The 18,642-nt window shown below is 54.4% G+C and overlaps 1 protein-coding gene across 8 annotated transcripts; it reads right to left on the bottom strand.

Moving 5' to 3' along the window:
* Nucleotides 1-620: 620 nt before the first annotated feature.
* RAD9A (RAD9 checkpoint clamp component A) lies at nt 621-7,543 on the bottom strand. 8 transcript variants are annotated; one of them, XM_050956334.1, is made up of 12 exons: nt 7,444-7,543; nt 5,235-5,438; nt 4,905-4,975; nt 4,461-4,595; nt 3,860-3,974; nt 3,282-3,381; nt 2,445-2,554; nt 2,068-2,174; nt 1,900-1,964; nt 1,523-1,645; nt 1,060-1,279; nt 621-898 (listed from the first exon to the last, which is right to left on the bottom strand). In XM_050956334.1, the coding sequence occupies exons 2-12, from the start codon at nt 5,266-5,268 to the stop codon at nt 794-796; spliced, it is 1,185 nt and encodes a 394-aa protein (XP_050812291.1). In that variant the 5' UTR covers nt 5,269-5,438; nt 7,444-7,543; the 3' UTR covers nt 621-793. The 8 variants fall into 8 exon arrangements, with proteins under 8 accessions (XP_050812291.1, XP_050812295.1, XP_050812294.1 ...); XM_050956338.1 differs by having other exon boundaries at nt 7,465-7,489; XM_050956337.1 differs by lacking the exon at nt 7,444-7,543 and adding an exon at nt 7,412-7,436.
* Between the last annotated feature and the right edge of the window lie 11,099 nt (nt 7,544-18,642).

Raw genomic sequence — 18,642 nt, 5'->3', positions numbered from 1 at the left:
GTGTGGCTGGGAAGCAGCAGGGCTGATACCAGCCAGGTGCCCAGGAGCGGGACCCAGCCCCCCACTCTGCCTAGTTTGTGCACCCTGCAGAGGGGGACAATCTGGCAGCTTCCCTCAGCTGAGGTAGGTGCCCTGAGCACTGGCAGCTGCAGATTTCCTGGCCTCTAGCAAAGGAAAAGGGGTGAGGGGGAGACGACTGGTTACTGGGCCTCAGGGCTGGGTGGGATTGTGCTCCTGGGGCAGTAAGAGGGTTACTGTGTGCCCCAGCCACTCAGCCTGCAGCCATTGCTAGTCCAGCTCCATATCTAACTCCAGCAGTTCCCAGGAATTCACTCTGAGTGAGGACAGTCCCCACAGGGCAAGCTGGGGGAGATAGATACACCCCCTGCCCCAGCCTCAAACCCACCAGCCCGGGGAGCTTGGCTACAGTAAGAGGCATTTGGGGGATGGAATAGCCTGCCTCCCACTCCTGGCCCTGCCTATGCAAGGTGCATGAGGGAAAGGATCCTGCCTGCAGCACCCCTTCCCCCCCCAACTGGCTGGGGGTGTTCTGCCCAGGGAGATGGGGGAGCTGAGCTGCTTCTCCAGCCCCAGCAGCAGCTCTGCAGGCAGCAGACTTATTATAAAAGCTTTATTTACTGGGCCATGTTTATTCACAGTGGCTCAGAAGCAGCAGCCCCACCTATTCTTCCTGCCCTGCTCCAGCAGAGTTGAGAGGGTTGTAAAGTCCAGCTTCTCCACACAGGCTCTTGGGGGGCAGGGGGCTTGGAGCCAGGCTGCAGAAGGTGACCTCTCAGGACTCTCCCTCGCTGTCCTCAGCCAGCACATCCTGGCTGGGCCCTGGATGGGTCCCAGCCTGAGATGGGGTCAGCACCGACCCAAAGAACAAGGAGCGGAACTGAAAGAAATGCAGCAGGATGTGGGAGGAGGGGAGAATTCCCCAGCTTCTCTCTCCACCCACATGGTCCCAATCCCTTCAGGTTTCAATACAGGCCCTGCCATCCCCCACCATCAGCTGGGAATCCACACAGCTCCTCTCCCCGCACACCCGGCACATACCTTTTTCTGTGGGGGGGTCCCTGGCACAGCCCCCTCCAGGTCACTCTCCATGGCACTGCTCTGTGACTCCAGGGCAGCGCCTGGATGGGGGTGTCTCTGGGGAAAGGTGGGGCTGGAGGGCAGCCCTGGCCTCTCTTCACAGGTGGTCTCCATGGCAATCATGTAGGAGTCAATGTCATCACCTGTGAAGTCATCATCAGGGGTAGCCGTGGGAAAGGCACTGTGGGAAGAAGGGAGCAGGGCTGGGGCCAGAGTCAAACCTGCCTCTGGAGATGGGGTCCTTACCCCTCCCCGCTGTGGCCAGCCCAGTATCCCACAGAAGCTGCTGCTGCCTGAGTCTGCAGACAGCCTGCAACAGCAGCCCATTAGGGAGGTGGCAGCCAGCCAGTCCAATGGAGCTGTTCACTCTGACCTCTAATGACAACTGTGAGTGCAACTGTCAAACTCTCAGGCCTCTGCTTACCCATTGGCTGGACGGGCCTGCAAGGTTGTGGAGTGGACTTGTGAGCTGCTGTTGGGGTCTGACAGGGTGGCGAGGACCAGGTGCACTTCCAGCAGGGGGTCTGACAGAGTGAAGATGGCTGGCCTGCAGGGATATCACAGGAGAATGAGACAGATGGGGAGGGGAGGTCCAGGACTCTACAAGGACGGCACAGGGTGTGTACAGAGAGAGAGAGTTGCAGCAGAGGGCTAGGGAGTCCACATGGGACCCCAACCAATCCAGAGGGTCAGAGCCAGGGCCAGGGAGTGTGAGCACATGATCTCATCTGGGGAGAGCCAGCTCAGGACACTGAGGTAAAGGGAGCATCCCCACCTCACAAGGGGCTGGCCTGGACATACCTGCCGGGGGAATCGAAGTAGATGTTGAGGGGCAGGTTGGAGGACTCGGCGAAGCTCAGGAGACCCTAGGGGCAGACAAACAGGGTCAGTGAGGCAGCCCCACCCTCGGCCTAGAGCAGAAGAGCTGGGGGGGACGGGTGGGGGGGCAGGTTGGCTCTGTTCGCTCACCCTGAACTCCTTGAGGCAGAAGGTGACATGGGACTGCTGCTGCACCTGGACGTCCTGGAACTCGTCCTCGGAGAGGCACAGCTCGGTCACCATTGTCCTGCTGGGTTCTGGGGACAGAGAGGGATCTAAGCATCAGCTCCCCGGTGTCCCCACACTGCCAAGCCATTCCCCAGGACCTACTGGCCACTCTCTATAAACTGCTGCGAAAACCTCCCGCCTCAGAGATGCCAGCCAACCCAGACCCCAAAGCTTGTCGAGTGGGATATGGGGCCCTTCCCCTCTAGGGGGTGTCAGCTCCAATCCAGCCCCATGGCAGGGGGACTGACCCATGCTGTGTCTCTTTGGGATGAGGCCCATGGAGGGAGGAGCTGGCTCACCTGTCTCCTCATCCAGGTAATTGCGGAAGCTCACCTTCCCGGCAGGGCTGACCCCCAGCGTCACCTCAGCCAGCGTCACCGGGAAATGGACCACAGCGTCCACCAGCACCCTGCCACCAGAGGTGAGAGAGCTGTAAGCCCCACCCTACAGATACAGCTGCATCCTCCCACCCCCTCTGTGCCAATCCAGTGCCCCAGAGAGCTAGCTGTGCCCTCGATCCTCTCACCCCCTGTGCGCCAACCTAGTGCCCCAGAGAGCCAGCTGTGCCCCCGATCCTCCCACCTCTTCTGTGCCAACCTAGCACCCCAGAGAGACAGCTTCTGCCCCATTGATCTTCCCACCCCCTCCATGCCAAACTAGCAACCAAGGGAGCCAGCATATGTCCACACTCCCCTCATCTATACCTATGGTTCTCAATTAAGGGTCTACAAAAGTCCATGGGGCCCTGGAGCTGAAGCCCGGAACCTCAAGTCCCTTTCCCCCACGGGGCTGAAGCCAGAAGCGAAGCTGCAGGACTGAAGCCTGGCGCCCCAAGCCCTGGCACCCCATGAGGCAGAACCCCCCTGAACCCCTCTTCCCATCCAGTGGCTGAAGCCCAGAGTCCCAAGGTCCCACACACACTGCAGCTGAAGCCCCTGAGCTCCAGCCCCACAGGGCTAATGTTTCTCCCACCCACAAGAAGCCCCTGCTCGGGCAGCTGAAGACTGGAGGCCTCCCCACTGGGCCCTGGAGTTTTTATAGCATGCAGGGAGGCCTCAGGAAGAAATGAGCTGAGAACTCCTCAGCTATACTTCATGCTTTGCTTCCTCTCCCCCAACTCTGCAAAGCTCACTCACCGGGCAGGGGCGCGCAGCGTGTTGGCACACAGCTCCTTGTCGAAAACAGCCTGCAGCAACTCACACTCTTGGAATGACAAGTTGTGGGTCTTGGTGACTCCTGCTAAGGGCATCAGGACAGCAGCTCAGGGCCGGGGCCGCCTTTGCCCCTGCATCAGGACCATCACCAGCCCAGGACCCACCCCTGCAGATCCTCCCCAGTACACCTCACCAGCCTGGCCCTATGTTCAATATGGAACCAGGCTGGGGGTCTGACCCTTGGAAACTGCACCCCCCCCCCCAGCTTCACTCATCCCTCGCCTCCCCCTCTTCTGCTTTCCAGTATCATTCACTGCAGGGCCCCCTCTGCCCACCTGGCTCCCAGCTCTGCCCCAGCCCTCCAACCCAACTCACTCCATCCAAGGCCCCTGCTACCTTTGCTGGACCCCTGAGGTGCCTCCTGCCATTAGGGAGCCTTCCAATCTCCCTCCTCCACCCTGCTAATAGGGCTCCCTTGATGCCCCTTCTTGCCCCAGCAGGACCACCCAGATCCTCGCCTCCCGCCCCACTAGGGGGCTCCCCAGCAGCAGTGCACTCACCGTACTTGCAGTGCAGCTGCACGACCAGCCGGCTGGCCCGGGGGTTCAGGGAAATCAGACACTTCTCCACCATCTTCTCCAGGGAGGGCAGCGAGCGGAACACACCCAGGAAGGACTAGGGGGCCACAGACACCACCTCGTCACCACCTGCACCTCCTATCACGCAGCTAGGAAAATGGCTCCCAGCTCCCCTGCTGTAACCACAAGACGCCTATTCCCCTCCCAGAGCCAGGGAGGGAACCCAAGAGTCCTGCAGATTCACACCAAGATTCTTTCTCATGGAACAGGGTGGTCCCAAGCCCTGATCCCCCCCACCCCCGTGCCAGCTACACTCACTGTCCAGGGAAAAGAAAGCCACAAGCTCCTGCCCCCTGCAGGGGAGCCCCTGGGACACAGGGACTGGGCACATAGGCTGCGAGGAGACAGCACAGGCCAGGGTGCAGCCAGAGATACATCCCTGAGCCCAGCTCTCCCCTCTTCACCCTCCACCCCACACCATAGCGCCAGGGCCTTCTGCTTGGCTTCCCATATCCCAGATATCCCTGGGCCCTGGGGCATCCCTCTGAGGCCCACCCTGGACGCCCCGGCACAGCAATCTCACCTTCATGAGGACCTTGCAGCGGAAGGTCTCCCCATCGGGGTCCAGGCTCCCCTCCTCATAAAGCTGGAAGAAGAGCGGGGCGAACAGGAAGCAGGCATAGGCTGAGCGGGAAGAGTTCACAGCACGCAGGGAGAGCTGTGGAGAGGAAAGCCAGCCCCATCACTGACCAGCCCCCTCTGTCCCCCCCCCCCCGCCCAGGAGAGCCAGACCCATCATTGACCAGCCCCCTGGCAGGAGAGCCAGTCCCTCTGCCTCCCCCATGGGAGAGCCAGCCCCGTCACCAACCAGGGTGTGACCCAACTTGCTCCTCTTGGAGCTCAATGATAGCTCCAAAACCCTGTTTGGAAACCCACCCCCCCTTTCTCTGCTGACAACCCCCTTCAGTTCTCCCCCCCCTCAGATCAGAAGGGTGCCCCCCCAGTTAAAACAACACCCCCCCCTTACCCCATCCTCTGTGGGCTCTACGTAGAGCTCGTCTCCGATGCGGGACAGAGAGTGCACGGCCTTCCCTATGACTAGGGGGGAAGGAAAGAGACAGTGATCCAGGGCCAGACCCATTCCACCCCCACTCCCCTCAACTCCTGCTCTCTGAGGCAGGAAAAACAGCCATTTGGAGGCTGCACCCCCTAGAGGCGAATGGTCCTGTGTCCCATTCCCCACCCTGCTGAGCCCAGTCCCTCTGCCCTGGGACCAGATGGGAGCCAATGACCCTTGGGGGAGAGGCCTCACATCCTATTCCCCACCCCCATGCCCAGCTGGTAGCCCGGCACGCACCTTTGACATTGCCCCCGGTAACAAGGCACCTCATGGCCACAGAGTAATGCAGCTGGGCTCTCCCCACTCTTGGGGGGGGTGTGTCAAATCCCAACCCCGGTCAGAGCACTGTGAACCCCGAGATAATCCAGCCCTGTGGTGGGGAGAGTCTGTGCCTTCGGTGCTGCACTGGGTCCTCTGCCAGGGTCTAATCAGTACAACATGCTGGGAAGAAACGGGAGACAGACCACACCCTAGATAATCAACTCAACACATCTCCAACTCCTTTCCCCTGAAGGATCCCAAAGCACTTCCCCTGTATGCACAGGGATCCCTCACCCAGCACTAACATGCAGCCACTGCTGGGGTGGGGCTGGGCAGCTGTTGAACAGCCACACAGGAGTGCTTAGCAGAAAATGAAGGAGAAACCCTGTCAGACTGAAGCTCCAAGAAGAATCAAGGGAAGTAGATTCACTTTCTTAGTCCCCTGCTGGAGCTCCTAATCTTGCCCCTGCCCTGCATGTTACCCCTCTTCCTCCCTCATTCCCTTGCCCTTAGGCCAATTACCTCCTCCAACCACCTTCCCTGGAGTCTCCCCCTCCCGCCCCCTGCACATGCCCTGGGGTTTGTCAATTCGTTTCTGGTTCCGAGAGGCCCAGATCCTAAACACAACATCCCAACTGCCTCAGCTTTGCACAGAACAAGGCTCATTCCTGCTGTGGTAGACACATACATAGCATCAACCTGCACCAGCCTTTCCTGCAGCCACATCCTATCACAGACCCAGGTGGTCTCCTTTGCCATCTGCCCCTTCTGGCCACTCTGGCTGTCCCATCTCCCAGCCAGGTTCTGGCTGGCAGATCACCCCTCCCAGGTGTCTCAGCTGCACCTGCCCATTCAGCGCCTCATTTTGCAAGTCACTGCCCACATTCCTAACCTCTCCCCTTCTTTTAGTCAGCCCCCTTCTTCCCCAGGGAGCCTTTCTGTCCTGTGCTGATTGCAACTCCTGCCATTTTCACAGCAGCCACCGGTCTCCTTAGTGAGCTGGGTGCGCCCTCTTCCTGGGCTCTGGCCACACCAGGGTAGGGAGATGGTTTAGTCACTGTTATTTAGCCATCTAAACACCCAGCCAAGAGCAAATAAACTGTACTTTAGACGTTTAGCATGCGCTGAGCCAGTCAATGTAATGCCTGGGTTTGTGAGACTGAGCTAATCTAATGCCATTTAAACCATCCTTTTCCTAAATCCTAGACTGGACATGGTCCAGATCACTAACCACACTGGTCACCAAGGCCATACTCAACTGGGATGCCTGAGGTTGGGATTGGAGACAGATGATGAGGGTCCCAGCCCAACCCTCCCTACAGCTCTCTTTGTTAGCATGGAGCCTGCAGCCCTACTGTCAGTTTTTGCTACTCTCCATCTGTATCCCCATCCAAATGGGTCTGAAGGGCCTATTGATCATGTCAACACAAGAGCAGCCTTTCAGCCAAGAAAACAGAAGCTGAAGGGGCAGATGCTGTTGTCAGTGCAGTTGTGCCACTGCTGGGGGCATCAACAGACTCTGCAGCACCCAGTCCTTCCCACCACACACTACCCCCCCTTGGTACCTGTCCTGTCCCTGCTGACCACACACTGTCCCCCAGCAACCTGTCCTGCCCCACCCATGTACTACACACTACCAGACCTCTACACCATCTCCAGCACCCTACCCCGTCCCCCACCCCTTTCCTGTCACACTCCCACACCATCCCACCTCCCATATTCCATGCTGCTCCCCTAGTCCTTACCCATCCGATCCCCATACCACACACTATCCAGCTGCACCCAGTCGTACCCCTCCCCTCTCCTTCCCTCCACCCTGCCGGCCCCGCATTACGCCCTACCCCTACCTTCACCCTGCCCTGCCAAATCCTATCCCAAGCCACCCCATGCATGGGCCACCATGCCTGCCAGCGCCCTCCCAACCTCTCTTAGCCCCGCCCATCCACCGCGCCCCGCCCACCTTAGCCCCGCCCCATCACACATGTCCCCGGGCAGCGATCCCCGTTCATGCTCGGTGCTGCCCGGTTACCAGCGCAGAGCGGAGCGTCCCGCCCTCCCCCACTCGCCGGGCGGCTCCCGGACACGGGGCGCCGGGGCTGCTGGAGAGACAGCACCTCTTCCTGATGGTCTCGTCCAGCACCCCCGCCACTCACCCCCAATGGCCGCGCCCGGCCCCACTCCTTACCCTGCTTCTGGAACAACCCACCTCCCCTGCCCCGGCCGTCTTCCCATTGGCCGAGCCCTGCCTCGGTGCCGCCTCTTAGCCCGTCCTATTGGCTCATGGATTACGTGGAGGGGGGGGGGTCGCCTTCTCTTCACGTGACAAAGTCTCCGGAGAGGAGCCGCGCTGGCCCGGCTAGCGAGCACGTGAGCTTCCTGGGTGGAGCCTCGTCTGGCCGTCTTCGCGTCAGCCAGACCTCTTCGCCGGGTGGGCTCGTCTCCTCCTGCCGTTGGAGGAGCCGAATGACGCTGATTGGCTGGGACGGCAGAGGGACAGAACTACCAGACAATCGGGCCTCGAATGTAGGCGGTAGAATGTCGGGGTCTGCCCAGAGCCTCACCCCGACTTAGGCTCCTTCCTCTACTCCCCAGAGTGCCCCTTAGAACCCCCCCAGCGCAGGCTCCTGGCCCCTCCCCAGCTCAGGTCCTGCCCCTGCCTGCCTGCCCTCACAGACCTTCCCTGGGGCCCAGACAGCCCCCACCCGAGCTCGGTCACCCACTCTCCTCCCGGAGACCCACTCCCAAGCCCAGAAACACACCTCACTAGGCGCAGGCTCCTTTCTCTGCCCATCTCAGAGATATCCCATCCCCTGAGGCCAAGGCTGTCTCTCTGGCCCCCATTCAAACACACACCTCCCCCCACCCCCCCGAGTCTCCTCCCCTGAGTCCAAACTCTTTCCCTCCCCCTGGGCTGCCATCATTCTCTTCTTGCAGACTTTGGGCTCAAGTTCCCTCCCCAGGTTCCAAACTTGCCACCCCAGGTTTGCTGGAAGCTGTGGTCTCCATGGGCAACCACAGTCTGCCTCTTTGTGGCACACGATCCAGGTGGCAGCCCATCTGGCACCTCATCTGGGTACAAGCTGCTCGTGCCGAGGATGAGGACAAGAAGCAAAGGGGCCAGGAGGAGCCTTTGCAAGGGCTTTCCTAGCCTCTTCCCAACTCAGGATCCTCTGTCAGGTCAGGGGCTGAAGCACCATCCCTGTGCCCCAGCTGAGCAGGACCTCACAGCCTCCCCATCACAGCACAGGGGAATGATGATTCACTGCGCAGCTCTGTTTTGGTGAGTGACTGTCAAACCCACCTTGTGAGGCCCTGTACTTATCATCTCAGTGACACAAATGCCTCAAACTCCCCAGAAGCTAGGACCCATGCTAAGGTCTTCCCCGCCTTGTAGCATCACCAGCAAGAATGATTCGGCAGGCCATATCCTGACTTCTGTGCGGTCCCCACCCAAACTGTCCTGTGACTTTTGGGACACACCCTCAGGTGAGTAATGTGCAGCCACATTCCCCTCCCCCTCCTCACCTTCATTAGATTGCTCAAGCATAACCAAGAGCACTTGGCTCATCTAACCATCCTACTGGTGATGTGTGAGCCAGACTAGCCTCTGATTCCTTCTCCTGTCACTGGGCTGAGTCTATGGGGCTAACAGGAAGTTTTGTTTCCCTGAGAAACAGAAGCTCTGACTGTTACCTCCAACGGGCATTCTGTGCAGCACAAAGGGACTGTTATGCCAGAGGTACTTTTGCTAACTGCAACTGGTAAATGGAGCTGACATCTCTTCCCTCCTTTCTGTGATGCCAGGCTTCTGGGGCCCTGGTAATCCCATACCCCCTCTCAGCAGCTCTACATGAAGATTCCCTTTAGCTGAGCAGCCCCTTGGCTTTCAGCATTTCCAGACTCTGGGAGTGCTTCTGTAGGGTTGGGAGATTGACTCCTGAATGGGGGAGATGTCTAGTTTGCCATATTGGAGTTTTGCCCTGCTGACGCTGTCCATCACTGTTGTCCTATCTGAGTACCTTCCACACAAAAGATCAATAGCAATAAGGACATCCCCAGTGACAGGCAGCCTAAGTAGGGAGTTAGGTCCCATTGGTACCCTCACAGGTGGGGACATCAAAACAGGCATTCCATAACAGATCAGTGGTTTCCGTATGCTTCCGGAACCCATCCTGGCCCCCTGTGTAGCAGCAAAGATATGGGAATTACATACCTTGAGGGACTGGCCCATGGTTTGAGGGGGGCTAAAGAGATGGAAACTAATGATGTTGGGTAAAGGGCCATGGTGTAGAGGGTCTGTATAGAAAGGGAAAATAAAATGCACTAAAAATAATGGGCAGCAAGCCCAGGATCACGTGTTCCTGGGATGGAGCCTTAAGGGAGTCCAAGAGATCTGGTTTGATAGGGAATTTTAACAAAAAATAATACCTAATGTGGGACCTGCCTGTTGTCAGGCTAGGTAACTGCAAGAATCCCTCATTACTGCCCTCCTCGCATCCATCATGTTCACTTGTGTTGGTTTTTAAAAATGATTGGAGCTCTTTGAAGTAGGGACCGTCCTTTATTCTGTGTTTGGGATGTCTGTGCACTCTCATGAAATGGAGCTCTGATCCCGATTTATGCAAGAGAACCTCCAGAGCCAGAGGAGAGATGCTGAGATTATTTTAATTTAAGACAACCTAGCAGCCTTATGCTTATACTACCACTCTTCGCTTGGAATAAATCTCACGGCCTCTTGAGGCATAAACATGTGTCTGAGGCATTGCCCCTCCTTTCTCTCCCACCTTTTTTCCTTTCTTTTCCCCATCTCTCTCTGGTTAATATGTTCAGGGTGTGTTACTTAGTTTGGGGAGTAGGGGGGATGGAGGGGATGACAGATTGAGGTAAGAACCCTTAAGTCCAGAGCCCTCTCTGAATCCCCTAGAACAGGTACAGCCAGGGAAGCTGGAGGGCCAAGTCCCCACTGTCCCTGAATTAGCTTGTTAACTCTCTGGCACTGTAACTCCTTGGCTTCTCTGCTGGGAGCCCATTAGGTGGTTCCCATTGGGATTGTGGATGTTGAGAACTGGGTTCAGACGCACCAAACGTGGTACATATGGGATTTCTATGCCCACCATAGAATGGGCTCCGGATGCAATCCTGCAGAGAGGTAAAGAACCAGAACTGCATCCCTGTGCTCCTGCAATGGGATCTGGGTTTAGCCTTCATAAGGAGTAGAAGAACTGGAACTGGACATTAGTGGCCCCTGGAAGAGGCTCTTGGCACGGCCCCTTTTCCTCCCAAGAGGAAGAGAAGAACCAGATTTGGTGTTTAGAGTGTCCGTTCCAGCTCTTGAACAGCAACTGGGCTCCTATGAAGCGAGCATCCCCATGAGGATCCCTGGCCTCGGGACTCAAGAGTTTTATGGAGCTGTGGATAGGACACAGCTGGCTGAGAGCGTGATGCACACACCTCTGCAGTGTCCAAAGCTATGTGTACCCCTCCCTTCCCAGATCCTGCACTGACTAGACACAAGGGAGGTTAACACTAGGCGAGGAGTGGTGGGGGCTTGAGTCTGTGGAGTCTTTAAGTTAGGTCAGAGAGAGTCTATAACCCCCTCTGGGGGAGACTCCCACACCCACACAAGGTCAGTCTCATCGTAGTGTGACCCTCCCAACCAACCAACCTACTCACACTGGGTCAGCTCTCCCAAGCGCCACCATCAACTTCTCCCCTACTCCTCATTCACACAGGGTCAGTCCTGCCTATTCCCCAGCACGGCCCTCAGCCCCACCCCTGCAATCACACAGGGTCAGCACTCCCTGCTTCCCAGAACTGCTCCCCTATCCCACATTCACGCAGGGTCAGCACCCCCTGCTTCTCAGCACTGCTTCCCCACCTCTCACACAGGGTCAGCTCCTGCTGCTCCACAGCACTGATCCCCCCACATTCAGCTCCCCCCAAGCACCATTGACCATACTCTCACAGGACAGCCCCTGTACTACTGCTTCCCAGTACTGCATCTCCACACTCAAACAAGGTCATCCCTCGCTCTCCAGTACTGCTTCCCTACCCCACCCTCTCACAGGCTCAGCCATCACTGCCCATCATGTTCCCCCCCACACATACACACTCACTCAGGGTCAAGTCACATACACTCCAGAACCACTGGCTCCCTGCAGAGATTGTCCTGACCAACACAGCAGCCAGTCCATATAGATCTTTCTTTATTTTCTGTGAACTTTGTTTTGAGAGAGACAGACAGACACAGCTGGTCTTTCGGTCCTGACAAACTATTGCATTTCATGTTCTGTCCAGCAGAGGGTGACAGGTGCTTATCACAGCACTGAGAAATGGGGAAGCCAAGTGTCTGCTGTGTGTGTGAAGAAATCCCCTGGCTGGCTCCCAGCGGAGTCACCTGGAATCCCCTTGGAAGTGGGAGGGAACAGAGCTGCAGGCTGGGCCCCTGAGATCCCAGCCCCAGATTCTCGCTTTGGGGAGGGAGCATTTTAGAGGCTTGGGGAGGATTTAAAGTAGGAAGTTGAAGAGTCACCAGAGTTCCAAATCTCCCCTCTGCAGCGGCTCCAATGTCTGGCTGTCTGGTCTCGGGGTACGGTATCTGTAGACTGCTGTCCCACATGTCCCTACGTGTCTCACTGTGAGGCTACTCTTCTTTCTCTGATTCTCATATCCAAGGGGACCTATAGACTCAACTTTCACTCCTTCAGGGGTGGGATGACAGCATGGAGGGAGCTCGGGGGTATTCAACTATCGCCCAAAGCAGAGAAGAGAGAGGGGCTGATGAGAAGGCATTAGAGATGGGTAGGTGGCATGGGGAATTGATGAGACAGAAGGAGAAATGGGCACAGTCTAGACAGGAGAGTGGAGGGGTTAGTGGGAAAGGGAGGGAAGGTGGAGTGAGCAGGGATGGGAGCGAGTCCAATGGAAAGGTCAGCAAGTGGGAGGATTGGCTGGCTGGTGGCGCTGCTGGAGGGCGAATGTGCAACTCACGCTCTGCAGAAAGTGAGGTCAGCCTCCCACAATGCTTCCTGTGACGTCGCCCAGGAGTGAGGCGCCTGGGGGGCGGGCAAGAGGAGCTCAGCTCGCCTGCCAAGGGATAGGAGAGCTTGGCAGCCTGCCAGGGCGTGAGTTACCCACTGAGCCAAGCTGGCCAGGTGGAGCACTTCACTCTGTGAGTATCTCCTCCCACGCAGAGGACGTCCCATCCCAGTGCCATGGAGACGACCAATGTCCTAAACAATGTGGCCGCCTAGCAGAGGAGGCAGGCTGGACTGGGAGCAGGCTGCTCAGACACACATCCTCTGGGGACTGCCTGCTATCATAAGGCTCTCATCCCTGATTCTGTGAGCCCCATCACCATGGCTGGACTGAGCCACTCCATGGAGGGCCTGTGGACAGTCCATCTGCATGAAGAGCAGCTCATGGCTGGCCTAGAACCCACAGGCAGGGCCTGATATAGCCATTGCACTCCTGGTTCTTGTGCTGTCTATCTCTAGAACAACTGTCAGCATGGCATCAAGAGCGGCGCCAGAGTTTCTGGTGCTCTAGGCAGAATTCGGGGGGCGGCATTTTGTGTGCGCCCCACAGGGCGCGCAGGAGCTTCTGGTTCCACTCTCATCGCGCTGCCGAAGAAGGACCCTCCACCGAAATGCCGCAGGCGACAGCGGCAGTCATTGAGCTGCTCAGTTGCCTGCCACTGTTTTCTGTGGCACATCGGCAGAAAGTGCTTCTTCGGCGGCACGATGGGAGCGGAACCGGAAGCTCCCGTGCGCCCCGTGCGGAGTGCACAAAATGCCGCCCCCTGAATCCTGGCACCCTAGGCGACTGCCTAGGGTCGCCTTATGGAATCGCCGGCCCTGCATGGCATATAAGCTCTATCTTCATGGCTGGCCTGGAATTTGTGGGCAGGGCCTGAGGCTGTCCCTGAGCCATTGAACTTACCTGTGTTTTGTGTAGTGTTTTGTGTACAATTTTTTTCCCAAAGTGCTTCACAATTAAAGAATCTACCTGTGATGTTCCCAAGTGAGGAGAGAGTCAGGAAGAGTGATCAAGGGAGGCTTCTACACAAGGAACATGGGATTTTAGGTAGGAGGCAAAAAGGGGAAGACTTGTCTGAGTACCATGAAGAGACCAAGAGGAGACTGGTTCCAGATGAGTGGATAGTTGCTTGGAGTGAGCCCGTGGGAAGCTTTAAAAATGGGGTTGAATTGCATGCAGAGTAGAGTCTGGAGACAGTGTGAGAAATCTGGTGATAGGGCTATGTCAGGACACTTGGAGTCACCCACTCACAAGTCTGGTCTGTAATCATCATTCAGTATCTGCTGCCATTCCTGGGCCTGCTAGATCGGTACACTCTTGGGACATTGCTAGGTATCAGTGCCTTAGGGAACCAGCCTTGTGGGTTCAGTTGCCCTTGTTGGCATGGGGCATCTCTTCCTCCTTTCCTAAAAACACCCTTCACTAGATGTTGTGAGTTGCTCCATGGGCTGAGCACTGGATAGGAAAGAGGAGAGCAGCCCCCAGGAAATGACTCAGCCCATTGTCATTGAGCAGACAGGACAGGGAAGCCTTCTGTAAACAATGGCCTCTTCCACTGGCACCCCAAGAGGTGGGAGTGGAACAGCAGCTGTGACTCCAGGCTAGTGCCAGATGGGCAGGATTGGAATGGTGGCCAAAATCCTGGGCTGGCACCACAATCGGGCTGGACTGGAACAGTGGCCATGCCTCCGGGCTGATGCCCCAACAGATAAGATGGGATGGCAGCTCTGACTCTGGGCTGGCACTCCAGTGGCTGGGACTAGAATGGGAGCCATGACTATGGGTTGGCATCCCAATGGGGTGGGCTGCAACAGCAATCCTGGCTTACACTCCATGAGCTCTGTAATGGTCCCAAAGGGGAAGGATTGAAATGGCCTCAGTTGAAATGGAGAGTTCCATTGTGATGCCTCCTGAGGGGGAATTGTAAGGAGCCCAGGGCAGCAGGGGGAACCTGCTGCTGCACCAGTATGGGGGGAGTGCTGTCTGCCAGCTGGGAGGGAACAACAGGGAATGAGCTTTACGGACTCTGAGTTAGCTGACTAGCTCCAAGGGCTCTCTGTGGAAAAAGTCCAGTGAGAAGTGACGCCAAGGTTCTAAACCCAGCTTCCTGCCTCTGATCTGGTGGAAGGGGAAGGAGCAGCCTTGAAACCTACCACCAGCAGTGCTACCCAACAGTCTCTCCCAGACAGAGTCTGAAGCAGCCAGGGCCATGAGGCATCCAAGTATCACCCACGTGAGTCACAAAGCAGGATGTTCTACCCTATTCTTAGATATAATCTGCCCAAGAGCCCTTCGGGATACACAAAGAGCCCAGAAGATGGGCAGGGCTTTGGAAGGGTGACTCTTCCATCAGCTCTTGTCTGCAGGGCAGCTCCAGCCCACCAACTCCAAGGCTGCTGAGAGGCCTAGCATGACAGATGGGGCCAGTAGGCCCCCATCTCAAACCTGTTGCTCATCCCAGACCCTGCCAAGCAAAGCCTCAGTGCCAATAGCCATGTCCTGGCTGGAACCTGCCCAAACCCAGCTTTCCTTGTTAACATCCCCAAAATGGGGAGGATCCAGACAGCATTTGGGACTGCTTTGGGAGGAGTGGGAAGCTCTCTCCCTGGGTAAGGAAGGGCTTTCCTCTCCCCTCCACTCTAACAGCCCCACCACTGCTCCAGGCAGCCACACAGACAAGGGTCAGGATGACACTTGATTGGGTTCAGGGAACCGAGTTCCCACCATGGCTGCCCCATCAGCCACCACTTCCCACCCAGCCAAGGGGAGGCAGTTTATTGTGAGCCCCAGCTTCTCCAGCCTAGAGCCCTTTCGCTGCAAAACACAGCAGCATCAGCCCCATGTGGTGCCAAGGAAGGCTAGGGAGGACCCCTTTTAGGGTACAGGTACGCTGTAACTGGGAGCGTGCTTTCCAGCGCGGGTAGACAGTCACGCACTAGCTCTGCTCGAGCTATTACATTAAATGGAGTCATGAATGGTAGCTCGGGCTAGCCACCTGAGTACAAACCTGCCCGAACTCCTGGGTACATTCTCAGGGGTGGCTAGCCTGAGCTTCCACCTGTGTTGCCATGGCCACGTTAGTATTTTCAGTGGATTAGCTTGAGCAGAGCTAGAACGTCTATCTGCCCGCACTGGCAAGCACGCTCCCAGTTGCAGAGTATCTATTTCCTTAGTCTCCAGCCTAGCTCTTGCACCCAAAGCATCAAGACTTCAGACAGCTGCCTGACCTTTGGCTCAGGTGTTTCAGCTCCCTAAGATTACGGCTCCACCATGGTGACCTCTGGACACAGGAGACTTAAGTGCTTCTTTCCCCAGCCGTTAGCTGTCGGGGGCTTCCCTACCAGCCTGCTGGAAGGGGAGGCCAAATACCCTGCAGCACCATTGAGAAGGCCAGGCACAAATACACTGTTGGGGGACTGTCCCATATTGACATGCACAAGGAACTACACAGGACTGGTTGAGCATCCATGGTGCTTAAATAGTGGAGATGGCAGGATCCAGGGGAGATGGTTCCCAAGGTGGGGGAAATGTCTGGGGTGGGATGGGGTCCCTGATGCAGTGAAGGTTGGGGTATAAAGGAAATAGCCAGGCAGGGGTAGGGGTTGAGAGAGCTTCCCCCACAGTGCTGCCCCTCACCTAGAGACTTGGGACTGAGCCTCTTCTCTTCTTCCCCTCCCCCCTGGCCGCCTCCACTTGAATATAAACTGGGACATCCTCAGAGCAGGTTATAGTAGGCAGAGTAAAAGTGAGAGGGGCTGAGGGTGACCCCACTTCCCAAGCTCTGGTACTGTGATACCACATCTCCCAGGGAGGGACTTTTCCCTATGTTGAGTGAAGGAGGGGAAGAGGCTCCAGGAAGGACAAAGTTACTATCAGTTTCAGTAGCTTTATTGGGATGAGAAGATATTTTATTAAGCTAATCCAGTGAGCTTCTCTTGCTCTGTGTCAGGGCTGCAATCATGGCAGGGTTTGTTTGACTGGAACTGGGAAGCAGTTCCTTTTGGTAAAAGCAAAAAGACCCCAATTAAGTCAGTCTGTGCCTGAGAAAGGAATTGCTTCTAGCTTTCGAAGTTTGTTCTTCAGCCCTTGCTCTGTCTGTCCCTCTGCCCCTTCATCTGAATGACAGAAAATGAGAAATAAAGGGATTTCTTCCCCGCTCCCAGAGTCTGTCCCACATTCAGAGATCTTATTCTAGGTTACTGGGGATTCCACCCCCTCCCCGGGTATTACAGGGGTATAGAGTGTGACTCAGTCCTGAAGAAAAGAGTGGAATTGGGGAACCTTACAAAGAGGCACCTTTTCTTTTCTTTTCTTTTCTTTTCTTCCCATTCCCCTCCCTCTGTCTCTTGTTACCTGTGGCTGGCAGGCATGTATGCTGAAAGCTGGTGTTGTGCAATGTCCCTCTGCGGAAAGGTAAACCCCCAGTTTTCCGAAGCCAAGAAAAGAATTTCCTTGTCTCTAATTGCTCAGCAATATCAGGGGGTCTCCAAAGCTTTCCTAGTGGCATATCGCACTGCCCCATTCCCGCCTGCCAGCTCTGAGCAGTTTTTTTTTTTTAAAAAGCATTCCCTTGGATTGAGAGCGAAACAAACACAATTTGAGACGTGCATTCTGGGCTCACATTTTGCCTGTTAATGTTGCAAAGGAAACAGTCCCCCATTTTAACCAGCCTGTAACCTACATTTCCCTACAGTCAGGTATTGTTTATCTAATAAAAACATGGGGTGGAATAAGGATATTGGGGGCATATGTGTACACGTTACACACTTAGAATTGTGTTTATCTAAAAAGAAATACAGAAATGTACATAAATATGTCAGTATTTGTGTTGTAGATATTAATATCATTGTATGTATTGCAATATAGGCTCACTTAAATCTGTGTATTTGTTACATAAATCAGTATACACACATGTATATAAATGATTATACATAAGTTGTAAATGATAGCAGAACTGCTGTTTAAGAAATGGCAGAAAACTTGAGTTATTCACACTCTTGTGGTGAGTATCACCAAAGTGAAAAAGTAGTTGAAGAACTTTCAAACAAAAATGTTGCGATATTGGGAGGTTTTAACACCCTGGTTGTATTTTAAACTACTTTTGGGGAGCTTCAGGCACTGTTTAAAAATCTGAGACAAGTTGTGTCCCTAAGTGCCTTTGTTTTACACAAAGCATTAAGAGAAAACTTAGAAAAATGAATGCATTTCTTCCCCCTGCCCCCAAGTTAAAAGGATTGTAATAGGTTTTTTTTCCACAAAGTTTAAATACTAGTAAAGTTTTAACAACAACAGCAACAAGTATGGTTCACAAATGAAAATAATTTTGAATCCATTGATTGTATTTTGTTCTACAGAACAAAAAGCTCTCCCTGCTTTTCTTGTTTGAAAAAAATGTAAATATTTACTAATGTGAATAAACAGGGTTTGGGATTTTTTGTCTGTTTTTTATTTTTGCTTTTTTCACTTTTCCCATATCCTCAACATACCAAGTTTAATAACATTTGATAGTTTATTTTAAATGCAAAGTTTATTTCCAAAGTTCTCATCTAGTTTAGAGAGACACCAAGAGCAAAGCTTGTCCCATAAATGAGGCTAATTAAAAACAAACTCTTTTTTAGCTGTTGCACTATGAAAAAATATTCTTGTTTGCAAATCTTTTAAGAAAAAAAGTCACGCATCTGTATTAAACCAGACCACTAAAACCAAACAAAACGGAGTTTTTACACTGATCTTGAAGCTTTTTATGTCACTCACTAGAGCAGTTATTCAGAGAGGGAAAACTCACTGAACTTGGACACCAGTGCTACACAATACTGCAATGAGTTTTGTATGTATTTTGCAAACTGGTGAATGGGAACTTTGCCAGAGGAAGAACTGAAGATTGGGCCCATATTATTATGTAGTTCTTGTGCCCGCACAAATATATGTGTAGATGCAAAACAAGGGAGAAACAGAATGATGACTATAAATGTCTGCTGAACCTATTAGACTTTTAAATATATTTAAATTTGCATTGGGTGTGTATATATTACATAAGTATTTATTGTACATAAAATATTCCTGGAAGGAGGGAGGGATGATGTCTTTTTGGACATTGGTCACCTGTTTTAGGGAGGAAATATTTATTCTGCTGCATTCAGATTTAGCAAAATATTTTTAATTATTAAATATTTCAGATTTTGAATGCAGAGACATTTATTTTGAAAAATACCATCAAGCAGATGGGAAAGCTACCTTTGCATCTAACTTTCTAAAAAGTTGGAGCCTAGTGCTGAGTCACAATATGCAGTTGAAAGGTCTTGTGTTGAAATGGGGCTATGATGCCTTTTGCTGATTAATGAATCAC

Source organism: Gopherus flavomarginatus, chromosome 5, assembly GCF_025201925.1.
Source record: "Gopherus flavomarginatus isolate rGopFla2 chromosome 5, rGopFla2.mat.asm, whole genome shotgun sequence".
In the NCBI taxonomy this organism is placed as follows: Eukaryota; Metazoa; Chordata; order Testudines; family Testudinidae; genus Gopherus; species Gopherus flavomarginatus.
Note: the sequence above shows the minus strand (reverse complement) of the source record. Positions and strands in the feature narration are given on the sequence as shown.

Bases quoted from the DNA above. Each gene is read 5' to 3' on its own strand.
- RAD9A (XM_050956334.1), bottom strand. From the start codon at position 5,268: ATGAGGTGCCTTGTTACCGGGGGCAATGTCAAAG. The intron at 2,175-2,444 runs GTGAGCCAGCTC...CTCTGTCCCCAG, and splicing joins TTACCTGGATGAGGAGACAG to AACCCAGCAGGACAATGGTG. The intron at 899-1,059 runs GTATGTGCCGGG...CATTTCTTTCAG, and splicing joins GGACCCCCCCACAGAAAAAG to TTCCGCTCCTTGTTCTTTGG.